This window comes from Lissotriton vulgaris, unplaced genomic scaffold (genome assembly GCF_964263255.1).
Source record: "Lissotriton vulgaris unplaced genomic scaffold, aLisVul1.2 SCAFFOLD_630, whole genome shotgun sequence".
Classification (NCBI taxonomy): Eukaryota; Metazoa; Chordata; class Amphibia; order Caudata; family Salamandridae; genus Lissotriton; species Lissotriton vulgaris.
In genome coordinates this window covers 110,587-137,184 of record NW_028252722.1, presented here as the reverse complement: position 1 = coordinate 137,184, position 26,598 = coordinate 110,587, and the positions used below count along the sequence as shown (strand labels likewise).

General features: G+C 47.2%; 1 protein-coding gene across 1 annotated transcript in view; it reads left to right on the top strand.

The window, feature by feature from the left end:
* LOC147662058 (ninein-like protein) overlaps positions 1–26,598 on the top strand; it is a 270,575-nt gene that overhangs the window by 138,209 nt on the left and 105,768 nt on the right. Inside the window, exon 4 of the mRNA XM_086951142.1 lies at positions 2,605–2,780. Within this exon, the coding sequence (XP_086807268.1) occupies positions 2,605–2,780 (176 nt within the window). The remainder of the gene's footprint in view (positions 1–2,604; positions 2,781–26,598) is intronic.

The window sequence follows — 26,598 nt, the reverse complement described above, 5'->3', positions numbered from 1 at the left end:
AAAGGACACCGTGTTGCACCCCTGAAATTGATATGTGCACATATGTTGCGCACACACATGCCCTTAGGGCATGTGTGTGAGCAACATGAAACTTAGAAAAATGCACTTTAGTGCATTTTTTAAAGTTTTTGCAAATTACGATGAAGTTGTACTTCATGGTAATCTGCGTGCCCTATTAGAAAATTCGCTATTTTAAAAACGTTCATGCATTGAATTTAAGGAATCTCAAATTGAGATTCCTTAAATGCAAATAATCGCAATTTAGTGATTCTAAAATTGCGATTTTTGCATATGGGATGATGCATCCCAAATGCAAAAATACCGCTCGCAAAGGGCCAGATTCTCCGAATCTGGCCCTTTGTTAGCGGATTTTTGTTTGAGGAATCTGGCCCTTAATTCCTTATTGTTCACCGCAAAAACAGGTCTTTTTTCCTCTGTACCGTTTCCATCCGTAGGGTAGGGCAGCCAACATTCCGGTCTATAGTCCTGTCCTTCAGCTGAGCTGGTGCACAGAATAGCAAGTTGCAAACGATAATACGAACTTGAAATTTGAGATTCAAAGAAAAGCCTTGTTAATGATCTCATTCTCCCTTAATCCATAACGTCTTGAAGGCAATTGGGAACTGTTGCTCTGGTTTATCCGGCCTCTCCCAGAGCTAACCAACTAGGGTGGGCAGTCACCACATTTTATTGTTACGGTGGTAGCCAGGGCCAGGCCATTAGTTTGACCACAGTCATTGTTGAGGTGTTGCTTACTCTAGGCCTTGCCAAACTGGTGTGATCCATTAAGGTGAGCACCAAGTCATTTCCTGTTTCACTAAGACTTTATTGAGTCTAAACCAAACACACTGTAACCTGGCTTTGGTGGCCTGTGAGGTGTGAGAGTGAATGCACAGCCCGTGTACATGTAGTGGCACAAGGGATGCAACCATCTCAAAACCTGTACTGTCTAATATGGAAACCCACCTTCTTGTGGCTGTATATGCTCTTGGGTACACAGTGTGGGGTACTCTAACCCTTCATATACATTTTAGGAAATTATATTAAGACACACACTTCACTTTAGGGGAGGTGGGAGGTACCATCAATCATGGCACACTACATAGATCGATCAGAGAGGGCCAGGAGGCAGGCCCCAAACTAGGAGGTGCAGGAAAAAAGGGTTCTCCTGTGTGAGTATAAATCAGTTCCCTCCCCACTCTAAACCATGTAATGGCCTTGACCCCCCACCATCACCACCACCTCCCATCTACAGCTGAGTAGAGTTCTTTCCTGATGAACTGCTTGTTTCAAAGATAATGGAAGTACCTTTGCCATGGAACTCATGAAGCAACTTTCCTGTGCAAGAAAAATTCCAGGTCAGTAAGAAATGTTGAAATAGGAAGTAAGGCAGGACAAAGCTACTGGGGCTTTCAACCCTGCATTGGGTACAGTTTAGTTGATGACAACTGTTAAGTGAAAACGTACAGTTTTCTTGAAGAGGAAGTTATATATTGGGCTATCAATAGAAAGTCACATCTTAGCCTGCGATCTAGATAGAGTTCAAAAAATATCTTTCTAAACAAACCCTGTATCCAAATTGTTTCCTACAGCTTGGAAATCGTAAGATGCGTCCAGATGGAGGAGAAAAGCAATTAAGTGCAGCGTAAAGTTGGGTCTCTCTGATGGTTTCTTTTTCATACAGATAACCTTCTACTAACCTTAACTATGAAGAAGTGTGGCTCAATGGTTAGAGCGGGAGACCCTGATGCAGAGGTCTGGCCCGGGACCAGGGTTCAATTCCCACCTCGGCGGGTCTTGGGCTCAATTTCCTCGGACCTGATAATTCTCGCCTCGGTGCCTATTCTAATCATGGGCCCCACTCTGTAACTCTGGGCAATAGCTTGCTTAATCTCCACAACGGCCCCAACAACGTTAGGACTGGCTGCACCTTGGGGGTGCCCAGGAGTGGGCGCCTCACTGGAAAAAAGCCAGGAAGGGTTCCACAGCAGTATTCGTACAAGTGCCGGAGAGACCCTATGTGGTGTGATTCGGGCGCTATACAAGTAATACAACATTTACATTTAACTCAGCTCACAACTGGGAGTTCCGGTTCACTGTTGTGAAGTATAATGAGGATGAAGTAGGTAATGTAAGGGGACAATTCTCATGTCACTTTGATGCGACACACAATGCTTGTTTATGATTGTTAAGTACCAATGGCTGAGCAGCATGTAATGAGAAACTGCCTTACTGCACAAAGGTGTTTATAGGTGGGTTCAAATAGGCTCTGGGAAGGAAAACTCAGTTATTTAGGATATGAGAACTACATGATGTCCTCAACAAATGTCTTAGCCCATTTTAGGTTGATTTTTCATTGTGATGCAAATTTGAATGAGGTGGTTAGAGGTGATCAGCATAAGGGGTAACTGATCCCTGTAGCAGTGTGCTAATGTACTTGGTTAGAATTTAGAGGAAACACCGTAGCTGATAAATAGATGTAGTAAGTCATTATATAGTGCTGGGTTTCTGAGATATTCTTGTGTTACATGCACTGCTAACCTACTAAGTGACAGATCAGTTCTTGGTTTTATCAATAACCGTAAATAATGTTTTCACCCCCAGTTATTCCAGAGGAAGTGAAACCAAAGTTTGTGAAGGGAAGCAAGCGATATGGCCGTCGTTCAAGGCCCGAGCTACAGGCTGCGAATGCAGAATCAAGCAAATACATGCAAGAGCACCAGGTTAACGGGAACCGAAAAAATCAGCTGAGACGCTCTGCATCTCTGGAAAGCGTGGAGGTAGGTGTGCCTTGTTGATCGATCTTTGTAAGAAGAACTAATTTCTCCAAAAGTAAAACTGTTAGTTGCAAACTTAAGGAATTAAACAAATGGCTTAGATCACTGAAATAAATTAGGAAGCAGTTGAAAGGTCACGACCTTTGGGTTTGATTAAAATGTAATATATAATGTTTACCTATAGGGGCTTTCAGCCAGCACTCTTCATCCATTGGTCTCTGGTGTCATTCACAAATTTCTTCCACCCAGTGTAGCATCCAGAATAGGTCAATGGTCCAACACAATTCAGCCATTGGCTAACTTCACAGTGAGCGACGACATTCCACCCTTTCACAAGAAGTACACCGGCACATAAAGTAGTTCCCTTCAGTGGCGGGTAATGCTATTGCAGTGTTAGCTTTTTGAGACTAAAAGTATAGTTTTGCTTTTAGCTAAAGTATTTTTTAGATTGGCAAATGCCCAGCAGCTAACTTAACAGTAAAGCTTTAACATGACAAAATAAAGCATCCATTGTAAAGCCAAAAGGCTGGCTATCAATGCCAGATCTTTTGGTTTTGCCAGTGCTTACTATCACATCTTGGACCAAACAAACACTCAGCAGTACTTTGCTTTCTCTGAATTATGAGCTTTCTCACTGTCGGCTGGTATATTCATGACCTGGACATGTCAGAGCATGCAGACAGCAGGTCTGTTTAATCATTAAGATGACATCAATTCATTAAACATTCTCCTGTCCAGTGACTGTGACATCACTGCATTGTTCAGCCCAGAACACTGGAACCCTTTCCATTCTGTTGATTCAAAGCACGATCTGAAAGCTCACATTGAACCACAGGCTTCCGCGGATCCAGTTGCTGAACCTACAGTGGCAGGTAGAAAGATGCCAACCAGCTTTTGGTACTGTACATTCTTTGTCTTACAAGATTAGCTCTCCTCTTGCAGCACTGTATTCATGGTTTCTTCCACCTTTAATTTTTTTGCTTCTTTGTTCCCCTTCACTGCTGCCTCTAGACCTGCAGGTTGGCAGAAAACACTTGATACTTGTTTTTACATTAATCATCAACATCAATTCCTACCTTGAAATTTAAGGATTTACCTTTAGACTTTTCTGAAGAATAGTGGTGACAGTTGATAGAGAGCAGAAAAGTGCTCAGAATGCTTTTCTGTTTCATGAAACTTCTTTTTGATTAAAGTGACCTGACCCGGTAACGTTCTTATTAAGACTGGGGCTCAGCAAGACGAAATTGCACGTGTTTACCAAAATACCAGTTTTAAGCCTTTAAAATTCACGTTTTTATGTAATACATATTTGACTGCAAAATGCCTTTTAGTATTCACTAGAACTAATTGTGAGTGCTGTAGATGTGCTATTTATAATGCAGTATTTTACTATATGGTTTAGTCCACTCCAGGATAGGAGCCTTCCTGGAGGACTGTGACCGAACTGTTCACTGCTGTGATTGGCATGCCATTCGTATCTAGACCTGAGATGTGTCTGTCGGGCGTTACGACTAGGCTCCAGAACATGTAAACTAAATGTAAATTCATTATCTGGCCTAGGTAATTGCTAAGCAAAATATTGCTGTGGCCTGGTAATCTGTACTGACCGGAGTGCATCAAGGTAGATACATGATGTGACTAAGAGGTGTGAAGCAAAATGCTGAGTATTTAGAGTTTGGATCACTGGTGTAGATACCAGAAACTCAACTCTTACACAGAATGAGCTTCTCCTTGGATTGAATGAAATAATGATAGACCACAGAAGACTAATGAAGTTGGTTCTCAGTAGAACGGTGCATGCCCCTGTGCGGGACAGGACTACTGGAGATCTTGATAGATATTTACTGGTGGAACCTGTGTAGGGGGTACAGGTGGATCCTTCCTTTCTCTTGTTAGCTTTCTCTCCCATGGAAACACCAGTACTAATCCCAGTGTGTAGCAGCAGCTGTAGGTATGTCTGCTGAATGCTTAACCAATTTTCAACATCTCAAAATCTGACAGCACTAACTGTAATGTAATACTAGATATGTTTTTATTTTAATATTGACTGCTCAACCCAAACTGAATGCTTTTTTTTAATATTGAGTTGAATTATTTGTTCTTTTTCTCCATCATTATTTGAATACGGTGCTGGTATATATGCATAATGTAATCTCGCCTGTACAACATCCCTGTTTGTCATGTTGAAAATATAACACATATTGTAATTGTAAATTGTATTTATAGAGCACTTGCTACGCCTCACAAAGCCTTAAAGCACTTTGCAGTGAGTAGCACTCTACTCCAGAACCCAAGATTAGAGGTTAATAGTAGATTAGAAAGATGTTGTTTTTTGTTTGTTTTCTTTGTGCATTAGTTGTGTTGAGTCTGTTCTCTCTCTTTTTTAAGTTCAAGTGAAGGTTTATTAACCCCTTCCATGCTGGGCCGTTTCCGCCGCTGTGCGGTAAACAAAAGAACAGGGCGGGGCCGTGACGAACCCCAGCCGTCATCAGCACACGAGCGCCGCAGAGAGTGACGGCTGGGGTTCGTCACCAGCATGGAAGGGGTTAAAGAATTAAAATTGTTGTGAAAAGGTCTGTTCTCTCTCTTGATTTCTTGTGTTCTTAGATTTAGAGTAGGGATAGAATGATGGGAATAGATTGTAAGGGAAATTACTAAGTTGTTTTTTTAGGTAGTGGGCGTGTGTGCCTGTTAGGTGGGAGACGGCTAAAAAGGAGGGGAAAGTTTGAGAAGGATGTTTGGGGGCTCATAGTAGAGAGAAAGCATAGGGATGATTCAGAGAGAGGAGGGGTGGGACAAAGGTTGAAAGGGAAGATTTGTTTTCTTTTTTATATCAGAAAAACTGAAATGAACTTATACATACACCTGTGCACGTGACACTTGGTAATGTTGTATTGGCTGGAATGAATTAATGAATTTAAAAAATGTATTTAGTAAATTTAGAAAGGTAAAAGGGGGGAATGCCACCAACACGCAACGACAAACACTTCCAGAGATTTATATTGTGATTTGTGCATCTTTAAAGGACCAACGTAATCCGCTCAAAGATAATAACAGAACATTCTAAATCAATAAATAACTGTACAATAAAAGATAAAGTCTCATAATACATTGCAGCCCTACATTTCAGTATACCTTAAGATAACTGTGTGAGACTCTTTTATTCTTCCAAAACCAAGCCCCTTGTTCCTTCCTTACAAAAAGCTTGTCGTTTATTTGGGGAAAGGGGTGAAAAAGCGCCTTTAGCATTTCTAAGATGAAGTAGGGAGTCCAGTACAAAATGCCAGAGCAGCAAGCTGTGACAATGGCAGGGAAGATAGTAGCAAGTTAGGAACCACAGCTACTCAGTCCAAAAGACAAAAGCTGCACTAATAAAAAGGCCTTAAATATTGGAGATAGGATTTCAGAAATTAACATGGGAAAACATTGCAGTTTGCTTTTAACATCAACATCTCAAAGCTGCAGAGTTTAAGAGTATTCCATTTAATCCCCACTGCAACCATGGCAAACCCAATTCCCTGTTACATTTTGCGGGTTTCTTTTTTTACAAAGAACATAGCAAGTTGTGACCTGAACTGAAACCTAAAATTAACATGAACTTCAAGAACCGCAAAGACGACCTAATATTCACCAAACAAAACGTGCAGTGTTTAAAATGTTGGCATGCGTATATACCATGCCAAGAACTGCAAGCCTTGCACCATAGGAGGTGATCCAGAAAACAGTGATGTGGTGGTGTAAAGCTGGTGCTTCTGGTGAGAGCCTGCATGAACCTACTTAAGACCACTGCACAGGTTCTGGATCGCATGGCATTCATTGAAAGGGTATGATATGGGATACTATGTTATGTGTGAAGATTTGCAAGAAATTCTAATTTTTACTGGACTTGCCACAAAGCATATGTTGAACCTACTTTTTTCAGACCAACCTCAACTTAAGCATCGGATGGAATAATCCTGTTCACACGCTTCACCGTCCCTCCCAGATGGGTCAGCTGCATTACACTGGTGGCTACAGAGTCACCACGCCCACCCCCCAAAAACAATAACAACAAATAACACTTTTGAGTCTTATTAGTGTAAGAAAACCAAGAATTACTCTGAGCTGAAAACACAAGTGCAGTTCACATTTCTCATTCTTCTACAATGAAAGTAAAGTCATGCTACTGTCTAAGTGTGCAACATGCTGTGGCCATTTCTGTTAGACTATTAATCAACAACTCTGACTTCACCACTAGACTACAATAGGTAGAAAATTACTGTTTGTAGAAGCCTTGCTCCTATCCTCCGTATGTACCTTTGAAGGTCACTTGCTCTGAATTTCAGAGTTCCACAAAATGTAATGCTTGTATCTGCTTGTTATTAAAAAAGAAACCTAAGTCCAGGTGACCTTATTCTTGAAACTTTTCAAATGGGGTATAAAATGCTTGTAACTGTCTCCCCCAGAGAGCTCCTCTTTTTGGTGACTGTCAGGTAGATGTCTTTTTTTATGATCACTTTTGTTTTCTAAAAAATACGTTTAGCAGTCCATAAGCATAGAACTGAATTTTTGTTTGTCAATATCTTTGTGTCGGGTTAGACGCCTCTAAAATGATGACACAATTCAGAAAAAGTGGTCGAATGGCTAAACTGTCAGCACTGGCAATTGAACGACAGTGCTCTAGGCACAGATTTACCCCTTCACCACATTGCTGCATTCTGGGACAATCACTTAGTACACCTGCTCTTCAGTTATCTCACATGACACAATTTAAAAATGCTTGGAAACAGGCTACCGTGAGCATCTTCTCTCCACTAAATCTGGACAAATACATTTACTCACAATGGATTTCACTTTTCAAACACCAGAAAAATAGAACGGCACACATTAGTAGGCAATAACTATTCTGAGATATTACATTAGAAAAACACATACCTACGGGTATCATACAGCAACGTTCTAATTGTGCCTGTGTTTTTATTGTTGGTGAGGAGAGTTTTCCTTTACTAGTGATTTGGGACCCCTAAATACTTTTTGTACCATGCTGCTCAAGCAGCTGTCAGTCACTAAGGGATATTGCTGATTTGGTGACCATCCCCTCAGTGTTGCTTGGTTAAAATCATAAACCTTCACTTAGATCTCTGGTGTCCTCATCTTTGAACAAATCTTAAAAAAGCCCATTGTTCTAGCATTGGCCCTCTAGTAATGGTTTTTAATTTCTATATTTGTGTATTGCATACAGATCCAATATATATTAAAAGATTTACAAGTAATAGAAATTATATATACACTGCTTTGTAAATGTGGCAAGCATATGTCTGAAAAAAATAAGTAAAAAATTACCCAGCACACAAAATGATTTTTTTTAAATGCGATGAAACTACAGATTGACCCGCTTCCTTAGTACTGAAGTGGACAACTGTCATGAATCACAGTAAAGAGAGCTAATGTTTGAAGTGGACTGCTCTCTGCAGTGTAACTCACACTCTTTCTGGTGGGCTCTCCAATATAGTGTAGCTTCGCAAAGCACAGAGGAGAGGCAAACATGAGTACAGGAGGATAGGCAGTTGGAAGCAACCAGCAGTCGCCACATCCCCTGAATTAAAACAAACCGGTCTTTTCTTAAATTAGTTTTGCAGTTCAAATCATGAAAAATACTTATGCCGAAGTCCTTGAGTTCCAGTAATGACTTAGTGGGGGTCCCCAGATTCCAATAATGATTTAGTGGGGGTCTGTGGATTTCAGTAATGGTTAAGTGGGGTCTCTCAGAAGTCAAAAATTAGGAGCCACTACTCTAAAACATCAGTGCATCCCTGCACAGACAGACAATGGTCCTTGCTAACTTGACTCGCTCTTGAAGACATCTTCTAGGGTCTAGACATCAAGTTTCTAAGGGACCTATTTGTGAGAACCTGAACTCTGAAATTCAGTGCAAGACTTTTTTGCAGCATAAACAATGACTCCTCCCAAGGGGGGTCCCAAGGCTCCAATTAAACCTGCATGTTTTGAAAATGCTTCTTTAAACATCCTCATTGGACTACACTCCACACTACTTTTCACCCACTGTAGTGCTCCAGCATGTACCTCAAAGTATTTTCAGCCAACCACATAAGTACTGCGAACAGCCCTGTTTCTCTCAGGCTGAAGGCAGCATGCCCAGCTTACAGCCAATCATTCGGCCTCCAATGCCTGAATTCTTGATTCACACTTCCATACAGGCAGTGATGTTTCATGATTTTTGGGGCCTGGGTCAGCAAACTGACAGCAACTGGTTCCATACAGGCCATATTAGATTCCCCGCAAATATATATATGTACGTAGTTATAGTTAGGACCAAAGTTTCTATAGGAAAAGCTTTTTTTTGTTTTGCAAATAATTTTGGCGCCGCTTGACGAATCTTTACGAATTTGTTTTTTTAATCCCCTTTTTGGTTCAGTTGCTGTGTTAAAAGTTTTAGGGTGATTCGTCAAGTGGGATAAAGAAAAAAGGGGTGTCCCTAAAATGTGTTTTACCCATGTTATATCTATGGGGATTTTTCATTTTTTTGTACACGACTTCAGACCGAACTGCTGAACGGAATTACACCAAGATTGGCAGAAAGCTAGATGTTGGTCCAGAAAGCGTGCTTTTTGTGATTGGTGTAAATCCGTTCAGTAGTTTCAGAGCTATCTAAGTTTAAATATATGGATATCTGGGGATATGAGTCCTTGGAGTGGACTCGCGAATCCTTCTAAAATGTGATTGCCTGCCAACACTTCAACCAGCAAATGTTGGCAACCATCTTGGGGCTTGGCTTGAAGCTGAATCCCACAAAAAAATTTAAAAGAAAAGGGGTCAGTGTAGGAATACCTTGACCCCCCCAGATATGGTCGGGGAGGTCCCACAGGTACCACGACAGGAATTAAAAACATGTTTACATTCGATATTGCTGCAAATTTGCAGGGGGACCCACGGATCCGCTGCAAAATTGGGAAATAAAAATAGACGCACGGGCTTCGTGAAGCCCTCGGGTGGGCCAAATCCCTGGGGCAGTGTTTTTTAATTATGCTGGGGTGCCCAAGCGGCACCCTGTGCACTGGGGACCACACCCCCTCACCGGGGAAAACAATAAAATGATGAGGGGTCTCACACGCCCCCCCCCCCCCAGCCTCAGGGACTGCCACCTCTCTGGGGATATTTGTAAAATTACTGCTGGGGAGGCCCGTATGGCCTCCCCTGCAGTCCCGGGGACCACCACCTCCCTGGGGATTCATGTTAATGAAATGTGGGGGTTGCCTGTTTGGCAACCTCCATGCCCTGGGGACCACCACCTCTCCAGGGCAAAATGGGAAGTTAATGCAAGGGGGTCCGCGCGGCCCTGGAGACCGCCACCTTCCTAGGGCTGTGCAGTGCAAAGGAGGGGGTCTGCGTAGATCCTCTCCTGGAGCCATAGATGACCACCCAGGGCTGGCTCCGCCTATGTCCTGGGGTGCCCAGCCCTGGGACATACAAGAAACAATGGTCCTAGAACCTTATTCACAAAAGCAATTCAGTCAAATAACATAGTTGAATATATTCATTAGTTAAGAGTGGAGTTTGGAGCAGAATTTTTGTGCAAACTCCTTACACCTGAGTCAATTATTTAACCATCAAATGCACATATGGATAAACAGACAGCAGACCAAAAATATTCTCCTGATAATTTAATATGCTTATTTATACGGTGTGAATTCAAGTAATATTCACGAAGTATAGATGAATAGAGGTTGCTCCAAGGAGGACCGTGCTAATAGAAAAGGGGTGCTCAGTGTTGATCAGTGAAAAGGACAAGAATTTCAGTGGCATAGAAGAAAGGAGGAACTACATGTTCTTTTCAAAAACAATATGAACGGTTGTCATTCGCCGTCACATGTAGCCTAGCTATACATGTATTTACAAACTATTTGAGTTATATGCATAAATACAGAAATGAATTCCAATTTCGCACGACAAGGAACACATAAAGGTAAGTCTAGGCCTATATAGACACTATATAGATATTTTAAGCTACCTGTCAGTATTGTAACCAGGGGTACTGGAACCAAGGCATAGTATTAGAACCAGTGGTTTCCATGACATCTCTCCGAACAATTTGGCCAAGGGGCACCCGTAGAGATGTAGTCCCATTTACTGTTAAGCTCACCGAATCGGCATAGAGTTGCCGGAGTTCCATTATGCAGGTTCAGGTTGTATGGGGATTCCAAAGAGAGATAAGAATGTCATTCACATATAAAGATATGCAGTCTTCCTGTTGATCCACCCATCAAAAGCCCTCCATTTTAATGCCCATCCTGATTAATTCAGCCTGGGGCAGCATTGCCAGTGCAAATAAGAGTGGGGACAGAGGTCAACCCTGTGTGGTGGCCCTTTTGATCATGACGGGGTTCAAGAGTTCCATTAACTCGAACCTGTGCCCAAGATAATAAATATAAGACTTTAGTGTACCCTGTAAACCAGTTTCCAGAGTTCATCTTATGAAGGACTTTCAGAAATCAGCTATGGAGTAAAAGACCTCTTTTACGTCTGGCTTCACAGCTCAATGAATTGATGACTATGGTTACCAATACACTAACATACACCTATAGTGGGCTTTGGCTCCTCTCGAAAATTAGTGGTTTTCTCTCTCACCTTATGCTAATGACCATTTGGTGTATCATTCCGCCTCCTATGCAGTGATGTAGCTGCAGTGCATTGGGACTATTTCACATCAAAAAGTACACGAAACCTTCACAAATGTAATTTGCCCACTCTTTACATGTCCCAAATTACGTCACAATTTCGTAACAGATACATGACATGAATGTGCATTTAGCCTCACAATATTAAAATAAGTGTTGCACTTGACCAAAAGTGCATTTACTGTAGACTAGTGAATTTACTCAAACTGTGTGTTTAACTGTCTTAAATGAGAAATCAATAAGCAGCTTTACTTAATAGACATGTACTCACAATAGAAATGAAATTTGTCTATCATAATGTGTGCCTTAACCCCTCCCCTGCTGGTGACGGAACCACTCCGTCATCAGCAGCGGTCGCGCTGTGCTGATGACAGAGTGGTTCCGTCATGGCACGCCTGCGCGGTGCGGATTCCGCGCCTGCGCTGAGCGTTCCATTGAGCGGGCTGGGCCGTGACGGAACCGCTCCGTCATGAGCACAGCGCAACCGCGGCTGGTGACGGAGCGGTTCCGTCACCAGCATGGACCCGCCGCGCAGTGAAGGGGTTAATAAATTGAATGACATTTACTGTTTAGATAATTGAATAGAAACTATCCTCATATATGTAGAATGTGATTACTCTAAAAACAACAGTTTATGTGATGTGTGCACTTATGTTTCATATATTGTATTTATATGTAGATCTTAGCCATACTTACACATGATTATCCACAGGATTTACTGTATGCTCTGTGTACATTTAACCTAATGTACTGACCATTCATACAGAGGCCTGATTAATATGCTGCATATAATATTGTTTTCCATTTTCTGCTAATATGGCATTTCTTGCAGGTATTTAATGCACTGTTAGTTGAAGAATAGATACATTACCGCTAGTGATAGAGAGAAAGAGCCTGAGAAGAAGACCTTGACAAAAGAACATTGAGAGCCAGAGCGTTAACTGAAAATCCTATTCAGAAATGTTACAACCTGGCCTGTGTGTGAGAAGACGATGTCGTTCCCATGTCCAGTGTGAGATACTTTGCGTATTGTTGCAGTCTACAACGTGAGAAGTGGTGAAAGACAGTAGACCTCTGATGATGTGTGCAATGGGGTGTAGCCCAATAAGACTTTTGTTTGTTCTAACAGAGGGGCCGATTACGATGTTGGTCGGAAAGCCTCTGACCGCTAGTCGGAAGCTTTCCGAACGACACAGTTGGTCTGCGGTCCGACGGCCCAATTAAGATGTCGGCGGTCAGAACGTAAACTAACCGGTCATTCTGACTCAGTTCCAACCGGCTCTCGGAGTCTTCCAGCCAGTTGGAACTGCACCGTAATCCCCTATAGACGGCATTTCCGCCATCAGGATTACAAAGTTGGTTTCCCACATCCTTTCCGTGTCGGCCGTTCAGACATGGAAAGGCTGTCGGAAAGCGATCTACGGTTGGTGATCCAGAGGGTTCCTAGGGTACACCCCTGTAAAACCCTGCATCGTGTGGTGCCTGCCACAGGGTGCAGGGTTTTACACACAACCCGATTTCTCTATAGGAGCCTGTATTACAGCCGGTTGACGGCCTTGACATAAGCTCCCATAGAGAAGTGAGTATGCGACCAAACATTGTTCGGTCACATCGTAATCAGGCAGTCAGAACCGCCGAGTGTGGGTCGGTCGGTCCTGAGTGCAAGATTGTGCCTGTCGGAGGCAACTCCGACCGGCATCGTAATGTGCCCCTTAGTATTCACCCTGTTGGAGAGGAGATCCCTTCAGGTCCCCATAGAGAAGTTTTCCTTGGACTTTGAGAGGTTTTTGCTTTCCTTGATTCTTTGTTGAGTGTGGCTTAGGCTAACACTTTCCTGACCCAAGAATTCCCTTGTCAGAGCTTCTGAAATGCTGACTCCTTCCAACTCATTTTTCCCTTGTCTAGTTCCATTTTCCTTTATGGATTTGCTGATTTTTAAAATCCTTTAGATTTTGGAACCATCCTTTTAGCTGGGACTTTACTTTAGCTGGCTTAGATTTGCCCATGTATAGACCACAAAACCTGAGACTCTTTTTTGAGCATCAAATACTTGTATTAATCCTTTGTATTCCTGTGACTGAACTTCTTGTCTCCCTCATATTAGTTTGCCTCAATTTCTTCCGGAGGTTGGGCCTTTCTGCTGTTATTCTGTATCTTTATAGTATGGTGTTAAAAGTTGTGTATCTTAACTTGATTATAAATTAGTAATCAACCTTCACAACCCTAGCTACTGATTACTGGTCCTTATTGTGTAGGCAAATAAGTTACACTGTTAATTGAAATTTGATTGATGTAAATTGTAACTCCCATCACCGGTCAGGTGGAAAATATAAGGTTTATCAGAGAACCAATGGTAAGACAATGGGCCCAGAAAACGCTAGATCTGTGTCATACCTACTTTCTGTACAAAAAGCAATCTTTTTAGGTTTTGCCTCGCGAAAAAGATGCGCTCTGCGCATCTTTTTTTGCGCAGGCAAAAACCTAATGAGTACTGTGTGTGGGTTTGGGTCGGCCCTCGTCATTCATTGGCTGGCTCCATAAATGGGGCCTAGCCATTGGACGAGGGGCCTGTCCGTCAATGCCGGACCAGACACGGGGGCGTTCCCGAGATTCTTTGGCTTTTGCCGACGTCACGCGACGTCAGGCGAAAGCCGGGAACGCCCCCGAATCTGTTCCGGCATTGCCGGCACCCGCCTTCCTGCTCCGGCCGTCTTCTGCGTCTCTCCTCCCCCTTTCCCGCCCCCTCCCGCCCTCCCGCTCATTAATACCTGCTGCAGTTCAAGAATGCTTCCGAACCTGGAGGCCAAATTAATGACAGGCCATTCTACGAGAATCCTATCAATGGAGTGCTTAACTTTCTGTAGATTTAACATCTGAAAGCATTTGATCATATCACTGGGCAGTGGAGACAACGGGGTCCGGTTTGCAGAATACACCATTTAAATCAGAATTTCTCCTTTGACAATAAATTATGACGTAATGCAGCTAACACAAATGTAACGTGTGAAACTGCAGACTGTTATGTTCAGCCAGGATTTTAGGACTGTTACTCTGCACTGTGAAATACTTTTTTTCGCATCAGAGTGGAGCTTCAGAGTGCAGAGTGGAGCTTCAGAGTGGAGCTTCAGAGTGGAGCTTCAGAGTGCAGATTCAGAGTGGAGCTTCAGAGTGGAGCTTCAGAGTGGAGCTTCAGAGTGGAGCTTCAGAGTGGAGCTTCAGAGTGGAGCTTCAGAGTGGAGCTTCAGAGTGGAGCTTCAGAGTGGAGCTTCAGAGTGCAGAGTGGAGCTTCAGAGTGGAGATTCAGAGTGCAGAGTGGAGCTTCAGAGTGCAGATTGGAGCTTCAGAGTGGAGCTTCAGAGTGGAGCTTCAGAGTGGAGCTTCAGAGTGGAGCTGCAGAGTGGAGCTGCAGAGTGGAGCTGCAGAGTGGAGCTGCAGAGTGGAGCTGCAGAGTGGAGCTGCAGAGTGGAGCTTCAGAGTGGAGATTCAGAGTGCAGAGTGGAGCTTCAGAGTGGAGATTCAGAGTGCAGAGTGGAGCTTCAGAGTGGAGATTCAGAGTGCAGAGTGGAGCTTCAGAGTGGAGATTCAGAGTGCAGAGTGGAGCTTCAGAGTGGAGATTCAGAGTGCAGAGTGGAGCTTCAGAGTGGAGATTCAGAGTGCAGAGTGGAGCTTCAGAGTGGAGATTCAGAGTGCAGAGTGGAGCTTCAGAGTGGAGATTCAGAGTGCAGAGTGGAGCTTCAGAGTGGAGATTCAGAGTGCAGAGTGGAGCTTCAGAGTGGAGATTCAGAGTGCAGAGTGGAGCTTCAGAGTGGAGCTTCAGAGTGGAGCTTCAGAGTGGAGCTGCAGAGTGGAGCTTCAGAGTGGAGCTTCAGAGTGGAGCTTCAGAGTGGAGCTTCAGAGTGGAGCTGCAGAGTGCAGCTGCAGAATGCAGCTTCAGAGTGCAGCTTCAGAGTGCAGCTTCAGAGTGCAGCTTCAGAGTGCAGCTTCAGAGTGGAGCTTCAGAGTGGAGCTTCAGAGTGGAGCTTCAGAGTGGAGCTTCAGAGTGGAGCTTCAGAGTGGAGCTTCAGAGTGGAGATTCAGAGTGGAGCTTCAGAGTGCAGAGTGGAGCTTCAGAGTGCAGATTCAGAGTGCAGAGTGGAGCTTCAGAGTGCAGAGTGGAGCTTCAGAGTGCAGAGTGGAGCTTCAGAGTGGAGCTTCAGAGTGGAGCTTCAGAGTGGAGCTTCAGAGTGGAGCTTCAGAGTGGAGCTTCAGAGTGGAGCTTCAGAGTGCAGAGTGGAGCTTCAGAGTGCAGATTCAGAGTGGAGCTTCAGAGTGCAGATTCAGAGTGGAGCTTCAGAGTGCAGAGTGGAGCTTCAGAGTGCAGAGTGGAGCTTCAGAGTGCAGATTCAGAGTGGAGCTTCAGAGTGCAGATTCAGAGTGGAGCTTCAGAGTGCAGATTCAGAGTGGAGCTTCAGAGTGCAGAGTGGAGCTTCAGAGTGCAGAGTGGAGCTTCAGAGTGCAGAGTGGAGCTTCAGAGTGCAGAGTGGAGCTGCAGATTCAGAGTGGAGCTGCAGATTCAGAGTGGAGCTGCAGATTCAGAGTGGAGCTTCAGAGTGCAGATTCAGAGTGCAGATTCAGAGTGCAGATTCAGAGTGGAGCTTCAGAGTGCAGATTCAGAGTGCAGAGTGGAGCTTCAGAGTGCAGATTCAGAGTGCAGAGTGCAGCTTCAGAGTGCAGATTCAGAGTGGAGCTTCAGAGTGCAGATTCAGAGTGGAGCTTCAGAGTGCAGAGTGGAGCTTCAGAGTGCAGAGTGGAGCTTCAGAGTGCAGATTCAGAGTGGAGAGTGGAGCTTCAGAGTGGAGCTTCAGAGTAGAGCTTCAGAGTGGAGCTTCAGAGTGGAGCTTCAGAGTGGAGAGTGGAGCTTCAGAGTGGAGCTTCAGAGTGGAGCTTCAGAGTGGAGAGTGGAGCTTCAGAGTGCAGATTCAGAGTGGAGCTTCAGAGTGCAGAGTGGAGCTTCAGAGTGGAGAGTGGAGCTTCAGAGTGCAGATTCAGAGTGGAGCTTCAGAGTGCAGATTCAGAGTGGAGCTTCAGAGTGCAGATTCAGAGTGGAGCTTCAGAGTGCAGAGTGGAGCTTCAGAGTGCAGATTCAGAGTGCAGAGTGGAGCTTCAGAGTGCAGAGTGGAGCTTCAGAGTGCAGAGTGGAGCTTCAGAGTGGAGCTTCAGAGTGGAGCTTCAGAGTGGAGCTTCAGAGTGGAGCTTCAGAGTGGAGCTTCAGAGTGGAGCTTCAGAGTGGAGCTTCAGAGTGGAGCTTCAGAGTGGAGCTTCAGAGTGCAGAGTGGAGCTTCAGAGTGCAGATTCAGAGTGGAGCTTCAGAGTGCAGAGTGGAGCTTCAGAGTGCAGAGTGGAGCTTCAGAGTGCAGAGTGGAGCTTCAGAGTGCAGATTCAAAGTGGAGCTTCAGAGTGCAGATTCAGAGTGGAGCTTCAGAGTGCAGAGTGGAGCTTCAGAGTGCAGAGTGGAGCTTCAGAGTGCAGAGTGGAGCTTCAGAGTGCAGAGTGGAGCTGCAGATTCAGAGTGGAGCTTCAGAGTGGAGCTTCAGAGTGGAGCTTCAGAGTGCAGATTCAGAGTGCAGATTCAGAGTGGAGCTTCAGAGTGCAGATTCAGAGTGCAGAGTGCAGCTTCAGAGTGCAGATTCAGAGTGGAGCTTCAGAGTGCAGATTCAGAGTGGAGCTTCAGAGTGCAGAGTGGAGCTTCAGAGTGCAGAGTGGAGCTTCAGAGTGCAGATTCAGAGTGGAGAGTGGAGCTTCAGAGTGGAGCTTCAGAGTAGAGCTTCAGAGTGGAGCTTCAGAGTGGAGCTTCAGAGTGGAGAGTGGAGCTTCAGAGTGGAGCTTCAGAGTGGAGCTTCAGAGTGGAGAGTGGAGCTTCAGAGTGAAGATTCAGAGTGGAGCTTCAGAGTGGAGATTCAGAGTGGAGCTTCAGAGTGGAGAGTGGAGCTTCAGAGTGGAGATTCAGAGTGGAGCTTCAGAGTGCAGAGTGGAGCTTCAGAGTGCAGAGTGGAGCTTCAGAGTGGAGATTCAGAGTGAAGCTTCAGAGTGCAGAGTGGAGCTTCAGAGTGCAGAGTGGAGATTCAGAGTGCAGATTCAGAGTGGAGCTTCAGAGTGCAGAGTGGAGCTTCAGAGTGCAGAGTGGAGCTTCAGAGTGCAGATTCAGAGTGGAGCGTCAGAGTGCAGAGTGGAGCTTCAGAGTGCAGATTCAGAGTGGAGCTTCAGAGTGGAGCTTCAGAGTGCAGAGTGGAGCTTCAGAGTGCAGAGTGGAGCTTCAGAGTGCAGATTCAGAGTGGAGCTTCAGAGTGCAGAGTGGAGCTTCAGAGTGGAGCTTCAGAGTGGAGCTTCAGAGTGGAGCTTCAGAGTGGAGCTTCAGAGTGGAGCTTCAGAGTGCAGATTCAGAGTGCAGATTCAGAGTGGAGATTCAGAGTGGAGCTTCAGAGTGCAGAGTGGAGCTTCAGAGTGCAGAGTGGAGCTTCAGAGTGCAGAGTGGAGCTTCAGAGTGCAGAGTGGAGCTTCAGAGTGCAGAGTGGAGCCTCAGAGTGGAGCTTCAGAGTGGAGCCTCAGAGTGGAGCTTCAGAGTGGAGCTTCAGAGTGGAGCTTCAGAGTGGAGCTTCAGAGTGGAGCTTCAGAGTGGAGCTTCAGAGTGGAGCTTCAGAGTGGAGCTGCAGAGTGGAGCTGCAGAGTGGAGCTGCAGAGTGGAGCTTCAGAGTGGAGATTCAGAGTGGAGATTCAGAGTGCAGAGTGGAGCTGCAGAGTGGAGCTTCAGAGTGCAGAGTGGAGCTTCAGAGTGCAGAGTGGAGCTTCAGAGTGCAGATTGGAGCTTCAGAGTGGAGCTTCAGAGTGGAGCTTCAGAGTGGAGCTTCAGAGTGGAGCTTCAGAGTGGAGCTTCAGAGTGGAGCTTCAGAGTGGAGATTCAGAGTGCAGAGTGGAGCTTCAGAGTGGAGATTCAGAGTGCAGAGTGGAGCTTCAGAGTGGAGATTCAGAGTGCAGAGTGGAGCTTCAGAGTGGATATTCAGAGTGCAGAGTGGAGCTTCAGAGTGGAGATTCAGAGTGCAGAGTGGAGCTTCAGAGTGCAGATTCAGAGTGCAGAGTGGAGCTTCAGAGTGCAGATTCAGAGTGGAGCTTCAGAGTGGAGCTGCAGAGTGGAGCTGCAGAGTGGAGCTGCAGAGTGGAGCTGCAGAGTGGAGCTGCAGAGTGGAGCTGCAGAGTGGAGCTGCAGAGTGCAGATTCAGAGTGGAGCGTGGAGCTTCAGAGTGGAGCTTCAGAGTGGAGCGTGGAGCTTCAGAGTGGAGCTTCAGAGTGAAGATTCAGAGTGGAGCTTCAGAGTGGAGATTCAGAGTGGAGCTTCAGAGTGGAGAGTGGAGCTTCAGAGTGGAGATTCAGAGTGGAGCTTCAGAGTGCAGAGTGGAGCTTCAGAGTGCAGAGTGGAGCTTCAGAGTGCAGAGTGGAGCTTCAGAGTGCAGAGTGGAGCTTCAGAGTGAAGCTTCAGAGTGCAGAGTGGAGCTTCAGAGTGCAGAGTGGAGCTTCAGAGTGCAGAGTGGAGATTCAGAGTGCAGAGTGGAGCTTCAGAGTGCAGATTCAGAGTGGAGCTTCAGAGTGCAGAGTGGAGCTTCAGAGTGGAGATTCAGAGTGGAGCTTCAGAGTGCAGAGTGGAGCTTCAGAGTGGAGCTTCAGAGTGGAGCTTCAGAGTGCAGATTCAGAGTGCAGATTCAGAGTGGAGATTCAGAGTGCAGATTCAGAGTGGAGATTCAGAGTGGAGCTTCAGAGTGCAGAGTGGAGCTTCAGAGTGCAGAGTGGAGCTTCAGAGTGCAGAGTGGAGCTTCAGAGTGGAGCTTCAGAGTGGAGCTTCAGAGTGGAGCTTCAGAGTGGAGCTTCAGAGTGGAGCTTCAGAGTGGAGCTTCAGAGTGCAGCTTCAGAGTGCAGCTTCAGAGTGCAGCTTCAGAGTGCAGCTTCAGAGTGCAGCTTCATAGTGGAGCTTCAGAGTGGAGCTTCAGAGTGGAGCTTCAGAGTGCAGCTTCAGAGTGCAGCTTCAGAGTGCAGCTTCAGAGTGCAGCTTCAGAGTGAAGCTTCAGAGTGGAGCTTCAGAGTGCAGAGTGGAGCTTCAGAGTGGAGCTTCAGAGTGCAGAGTGGAGCTTCAGAGTGCAGAGTGGAGCTTCAGAGTGCAGAGTGGAGCTTCAGAGTGCAGAGTGGAGCTTCAGAGTGCAGAGTGGAGCTTCAGAGTGGAGCTTCAGAGTGGAGCTTCAGAGTGGAGCTTCAGCGTGGAGCTTCAGAGTGGAGCTTCAGAGTGGAGCTTCAGAGTGGAGCTTCAGAGTGGAGCTTCAGAGTGGAGCTGCAGAGTGGAGCTGCAGAGTGGAGCTGCAGAGTGGAGCTTCAGAGTGCAGAGTGGAGCTTCTGAGTGGAGCGTGGAGCTTCAGAGTGGAGCGTGGAGCTTCAGAGTGGAGCTTCAGAGTGGAGATTCAGAGTGCAGAGTGGAGCTTCTGAGTGGAGCGTGGAGCTTCAGAGTGGAGCGTGGAGCTTCAGAGTGGAGCTTCAGAGTGCAGAGTGGAGCTTCAGAGTGCAGAGTGGAGCTTCAGAGTGCAGAGTGGAGCTTCAGAGTGCAGAGTGGAGCTTCAGAGTGGAGATTCAGAGTGGAGCTTCAGAGTGCAGAGTGGAGCTTCAGAGTGCAGAGTGGAGCTTCAGAGTGCAGAGTGGAGCTTCAGAGTGCAGAGTGGAGATTCAGAGTGCAGAGTGGAGATTCAGAGTGCAGAGTGGAGATTCAGAGTGCAGAGTGGAGCTTCAGAGTGCAGATTCAGAGTGGAGCTTCAGAGTGCAGAGTGGAGCTTCAGAGTGCAGATTCAGAGTGCAGATTCAGAGTGGAGATTCAGAGTGGAGCTTCAGAGTGGAGATTCAGAGTGGAGCTTCAGAGTGCAGAGTGGAGCTTCAGAGTGCAGAGTGGAGCTTCAGAGTGCAGATTCAGAGTGCAGATTCAGAGTGGAGATTCAGAGTGGAGCTTCAGAGTGCAGAGTGGAGCTTCAGAGTGCAGAGTGGAGCTTCAGAGTGCAGAGTGGAGCTTCAGAGTGCAGAGTGGAGCTTCAGAGTGGAGCTTCAGAGTGGAGCTTCAGAGTGGAGCTTCAGAGTGGAGCTTCAGAGTGGAGCTTCAGAGTGGAGCTTCAGAGTGGAGCTTCAGAGTGCAGCTTCAGAGTGCAGCTTCAGAGTGCAGCTTCAGAGTGGAGCTTCAGAGTGGAGCTTCAGAGTGGAGCTTCAGAGTGGAGCTTCAGAGTGGAGCTTCAGAGTGCAGCTTCAGAGTGCAGCTTCAGAGTGGAGCTTCAGAGTGCAGAGTGGAGCTTCAGAGTGGAGCTTCAGAGTGCAGAGTGGAGCTTCAGAGTGCAGAGTGGAGCTTCAGAGTGCAGAGTGGAGCTTCAGAGTGCAGAGTGGAGCTTCAGAGTGCAGAGTGGAGCTTCAGAGTGGAGCTTCAGAGTGGAGCTTCAGAGTGGAGCTTCAGAGTGGAGCTTCAGAGTGGAGCTTCAGAGTGGAGCTTCAGAGTGGAGCTTCAGAGTGGAGCTGCAGAGTGGAGCTTCAGAGTGGAGCTTCAGAGTGGAGCTTCAGAGTGGAGCTGCAGAGTGGAGCTTCAGAGTGCAGAGTGGAGCTTCAGAGTGGAGCTTCAGAGTGCAGAGTGGAGCTTCAGAGTGGAGCGTGGAGCTTCAGAGTGGAGCTTCAGAGTGGAGAGTGGAGCTTCAGAGTGGAGCGTGGAGCTTCAGAGTGCAGAGTGGAGCTTCAGAGTGGAGCGTGGAGCTTCAGAGTGGAGCTTCAGAGTGGAGCTTCAGAGTGGAGCTTCAGAGTGGAGATTCAGAGTGGAGATTCAGAGTGGAACTTCAGAGTGCAGAGTGAAGCTTCAGAGTGAAGCTTCAGAGTGGAGCTTCAGAGTGGAGCTTCAGAGTGGAGCTTCAGAGTGGAGCTTCAGAGTGGAGCTTCAGAGTGGAGCTTCAGAGTGGAGCTTCAGAGTGGAGCGTGGAGCTTCAGAGTGGAGCTTCTGAGTGGAGCGTGGAGCTTCAGAGTGGAGCTTCAGAGTGCAGAGTGGAGCTTCAGAGTGGAGCGTGGAGCTTCAGAGTGGAGCTTCAGAGTGGAGCTTCAGAGTGGAGCTTCAGAGTGGAGCTTCAGAGTGGAGCTTCAGAGTGCAGAGTGGAGCTTCAGAGTGGAGCGTGGAGCTTCAGAGTGGAGCTTCAGAGTGGAGCTTCAGAGTGGAGCTTCAGAGTGGAGATTCAGAGTGGAGATTCAGAGTGGAACTTCAGAGTGCAGAGTGAAGCTTCAGAGTGAAGCTTCAGAGTGGAGCTTCAGAGTGGAGCTTCAGAGTGGAGCTTCAGAGTGGAGCTTCAGAGTGGAGCTTCAGAGTGGAGCTTCAGAGTGGAGCTTCAGAGTGGAGCTTCAGAGTGCAGAGTGGAGCTTCAGAGTGGAGCTTCAGAGTGGAGCTTCAGAGTGGAGCTTCAGAGTGGAGCTTCAGAGTTGAGCTTCAGAGTGGAGCTTCAGAGTGGAGCGTGGAGCTTCAGAGTGGAGCTTCAGAGTGGAGATTCAGAGTGGAGCGTGGAGCTTCAGAGTGGAGATTCAGAGTGGAGATTCAGAGTGGAGATTCAGAGTGGAGATTCAGAGTGGAACTTCAGAGTGCAGAGTGAAGCTTCAGAGTGAAGCTTCAGAGTGAAGCTTCAGAGTGGAGCTTCAGAGTGGAGCTTCAGAGTGGAGCTTCAGAGTGGAGCTTCAGAGTGGAGCTTCAGAGTGGAGCTTCAGAGTGCAGATTCAGAGTGGAGCTTCAGAGTGCAGAGTGGAGCTTCAGAGTGCAGATTCAGAGTGCAGAGTGCAGAGTGGAGCTTCAGAGTGGAGCTTCAGAGTGCAGAGTGCAGAGTGGAGCTTCAGAGTGGAGCTTCAGAGTGGAGCTTCAGAGTGGAGCTTCAGAGTGGAGCTTCAGAGTGGAGCTTCAGAGTGGAGCTTCAGAGTGGAGCTTCAGAGTGCAGATTCAGAGTGGAGCTTCAGAGTGGAGAGTGGAGATTCAGAGTGGAGATTCAGAGTGTAAAGTGGAGCTTCAGAGTGAAGATTCAGAGTGGAGAGTGGAGCTTCAGAGTGGAGCTTCAGAGTGGAGCGTGGAGCTTCAGAGTGGAGCGTGGAGCTTCAGAGTGGAGCTTCAGAGTGGAGCGTGGAGCTTCAGAGTGGAGCGTGGAGCTTCAGAGTGGAGTGTGGAGCTTCAGAGTGGAGCGTGGAGCTTCAGAGTGGAGCTTCTGAGTGGAGCGTGGAGCTTCAGAGTGGAGCGTGGAGCTTCAGAGTGGAGCTTCTGAGTGGAGCGTGGAGCTTCAGAGTGGAGCGTGGAGCTTCAGAGTGGAGCTTCAGAGTGGAGATTCAGAGTGCAGAGTGGAGCTTCTGAGTGGAGCGTGGAGCTTCAGAGTGGAGCGTGGAGCTTCAGAGTGGAGCTTCAGAGTGCAGAGTGGAGCTTCAGAGTGGAGCGTGGAGCTTCAGAGTGGAGCTTCTGAGTGGAGCGTGGAGCTTCAGAGTGGAGCTTCAGAGTGCAGAGTGGAGCTTCAGAGTGGAGCGTGGAGCTTCAGAGTGGAGCTTCTGAGTGGAGCGTGGAGCTTCAGAGTGGAGCTTCAGAGTGCAGAGTGGAGCTTCAGAGTGGAGCGTGGAGCTTCAGAGTGGAGCTTCAGAGTGGAGATTCAGAGTGGAACTTCAGAGTGCAGAGTGAAGCTTCAGAGTGAAGCTTCAGAGTGGAGCTTCAGAGTGGAGCTTCAGAGTGGAGCTTCAGAGTGGAGCTTCAGAGTGCAGAGTGGAGCTTCAGAGTGGAGAGTGGAGATTCAGAGTGAAGATTCAGAGTGGAGAGTGGAGCTTCAGAGTGGAGCTTCAGAGTGGAGCTTCAGAGTGGAGCTTCAGAGTGGAGCTTCAGAGTGGAGCTTCAGAGTGGAGCTTCAGAGTGGAGCGTGGAGCTTCAGAGTGGAGCTTCAGAGTGGAGCGTGGAGCTTCAGAGTGGAGCTTCAGAGTGCAGAGTGGAGCTTCAGAGTGGAGCTTCAGAGTGGAGCGTGGAGCTTCAGAGTGGAGCTTCTGAGTGGAGCGTGGAGCTTCAGAGTGGAGCTTCAGAGTGCAGAGTGGAGCTTCAGAGTGGAGCGTGGAGCTTCAGAGTGGAGCTTCAGAGTGGAGCTTCAGAGTGGAGCTTCAGAGTGGAGCTTCAGAGTGGAGCTTCAGAGTGGAGATTCAGAGTGGAACTTCAGAGTGCAGAGTGAAGCTTCAGAGTGAAGCTTCAGAGTGGAGCTTCAGAGTGGAGCTTCAGAGTGCAGAGTGGAGCTTCAGAGTGGAGCTTCAGAGTGGAGCTTCAGAGTGGAGCTTCAGAGTGGAGCTTCAGAGTGGAGCTTCAGAGTGGAGCTTCAGAGTGGAGCTTCAGAGTGGAGCTTCAGAGTGGAGCTTCAGAGTGCAGCTTCAGAGTGGAGCTTCAGAGTGGAGCTTCAGAGTGGAGCTTCAGAGTGGAGCTTCAGAGTGGAGCTTCAGAGTGGAGCTTCAGAGTGGAGCTTCAGAGTGGAGCGTGGAGCTTCAGAGTGAAGCTTCAGAGTGGAGATTCAGAGTGGAGCGTGGAGCTTCAGAGTGGAGATTCAGAGTGGAGATTCAGAGTGGAGATTCAGAGTGGAGATTCAGAGTGGAGATTCAGAGTGGAGATTCAGAGTGGAACTTCAGAGTGCAGAGTGAAGCTTCAGAGTGAAGCTTCAGAGTGAAGCTTCAGAGTGAAGCTTCAGAGTGGAGCTTCAGAGTGGAGCTTCAGAGTGGAGCTTCAGAGTAGAGCTTCAGAGTGGAGCTTCAGAGTGGAGCTTCAGAGTGGAGCTTCAGAGTGGAGCTTCAGAGTGGAGCTTCAGAGTGGAGCTTCAGAGTGGAGCTTCAGAGTGCAGATTCAGAGTGGAGCTTCAGAGTGCAGAGTGGAGCTTCAGAGTGCAGATTCAGAGTGGAGCTTCAGAGTGGAGCTTCAGAGTGGAGCTTCAGAGTGGAGCTTCAGAGTGGAGCTTCAGAGTGCAGAGTGGAGCTTCAGAGTGGAGCTTCAGAGTGGAGCTTCAGAGTGGAGCTTCAGAGTGGAGCTTCAGAGTGGAGCTTCAGAGTGGAGCTTCAGAGTGGAGCTTCAGAGTGGAGAGTGGAGATTCAGAGTGGAGATTCAGAGTGTAAAGTGGAGCTTCAGAGTGGAGATTCAGAGTGTAAAGTGGAGCTTCAGAGTGAAGATTCAGAGTGGAGAGTGGAGCTTCAGAGTGGAGCTTCAGAGTGGAGATTCAGAGTGGAGCTTCAGAGTGGAGCTTCAGAGTGGAGATTCAGAGTGGAGCTTCAGAGTGCAGAGTGGAGCTTCAGAGTGCAGAGTGGAGCTTCAGAGTGCAGAGTGGAGCTTCAGAGTGGAGATTCAGAGTGCAGAGTGGAGATTCAGAGTGCAGAGTGGAGCTTCAGAGTGCAGAGTGGAGCTTCAGAGTGCAGAGTGGAGATTCAGAGTGCAGAGTGGAGCTTCAGAGTGCAGAGTGGAGATTCAGAGTGGAGCTTCAGAGTGCAGAGTGGAGCGTCAGAGTGCAGAGTGGAGCTTCAGAGTGCAGATTCAGAGTGGAGATTCAGAGTGGAGATTCAGAGTGGAGATTCAGAGTGCAGAGTGGAGCTTCAGAGTGAAGCTTCAGAGTGAAGCTTCAGAGTGAAGCTTCAGAGTGGAGCTTCAGAGTGGAGATTCAGAGTGGAGCTTCAGAGTGGAGCTTCAGAGTGGAGCTTCAGAGTGGAGCTTCAGAGTGGAGCTTCAGAGTGGAGCTTCAGAGTGGAGAGTGGAGATTCAGAGGGGAGAGTGGAGCTTCAGAGTGGAGATTCAGAGGGGAGAGTGGAGATTCAGAGTGGAGAGTGGAGCTTCAGAGTGGAGCTTCAGAGTGGAGCTTCAGAGTGGAGAGTGGAGCTTCAGAGTGGAGATTCAGAGTGGAGAGTGGAGCTTCAGAGTGGAGCTTCAGAGTGGAGAGTGGAGCTTCAGAGTGGAGATTCTGAGTGGAGAGTGGAGCTTCAGAGTGGAGCTTCAGAGTGGAGCTTCAGAGTGGAGCTTCAGAGTGGAGAGTGGAGCTTCAGAGTGGGGAGTGGAGCTTCAGAGTGGAGATTCTGAGTGGAGAGTGGAGCTTCAGAGTGGAGAGTGGAGCTTCAGAGTGGAGAGTGGAGCTTCAGAGTGGAGAGTGGAGCTTCAGAGTGGAGAGTGGAGCTTCAGAGTGGAGAGTGGAGCTTCAGAGTGCAGAGTGGAGCTTCAGAGTGCAGAGTGGAGCTTCAGAGTGCAGAGTGGAGCTTCAGAGTGCAGAGTGGAGCTTCAGAGTGAAGCTTCAGAGTGCAGAGTGGAGATTCAAGATTCAGAGTGCAGAGTGGAGATTCAAGATTCAGAGTGCAGAGTGGAGCTTCAGAGTACAGATTCAGAGTGGAGCTTCAGAGTGCAGATTTAGAGTGGAGCTTCAGAGTGCAGATTTAGAGTGGAGCTTCAGAGTGCAGATTCAGAGTGGAGCTTCAGAGTGCAGAGTGGAGCTTCAGAGTGCAGATTCAGAGTGGAGATTCAGAGTGGAGCTTCAGAGTGCAGAGTGGAGCTTCAGAGTGCAGAGTGGAGCTTCAGAGTGCAGATTCAGAGTGGAGCTTCAGAGTGCAGATTCAGAGTGGAGCTTCAGAGTGCAGAGTGGAGCTTCAGAGTGCAGATTCAGAGTGCAGATTCAGAGTGGAGCTTCAGAGTGCAGAGTGGAGCTTCAGAGTGCAGAGTGGAGCTTCAGAGTGCAGAGTGGAGCTTCAGAGTGCAGAGTGGAGCTTCAGAGTGCAGAGTGGAGCTTCAGAGTGCAGAGTGGAGCTTCAGAGTGCAGAGTGGAGCTTCAGAGTGGAGCTTCAGAGTGGAGCTTCAGAGTGGAGCTTCAGAGTGGAGCTTCAGAGTGTCAAGAGCAATGCCAATAGCTCTAACTTTAACAAAGGCAAAACCATTGCATTGTAAATGCTTGTTTTTCCATTGCCACACTTTTTTAAATTGTTTTGTCTGGACTCAAGTACATAATTTTGTCTATATACTGCATTTTATTTCAATTGCATTTATTTAGTGCTTACTATCCGTTGCCAGACGTTGAAGCAATTTTATTAATAGCATGCTGCTCTGTAACAAAAGT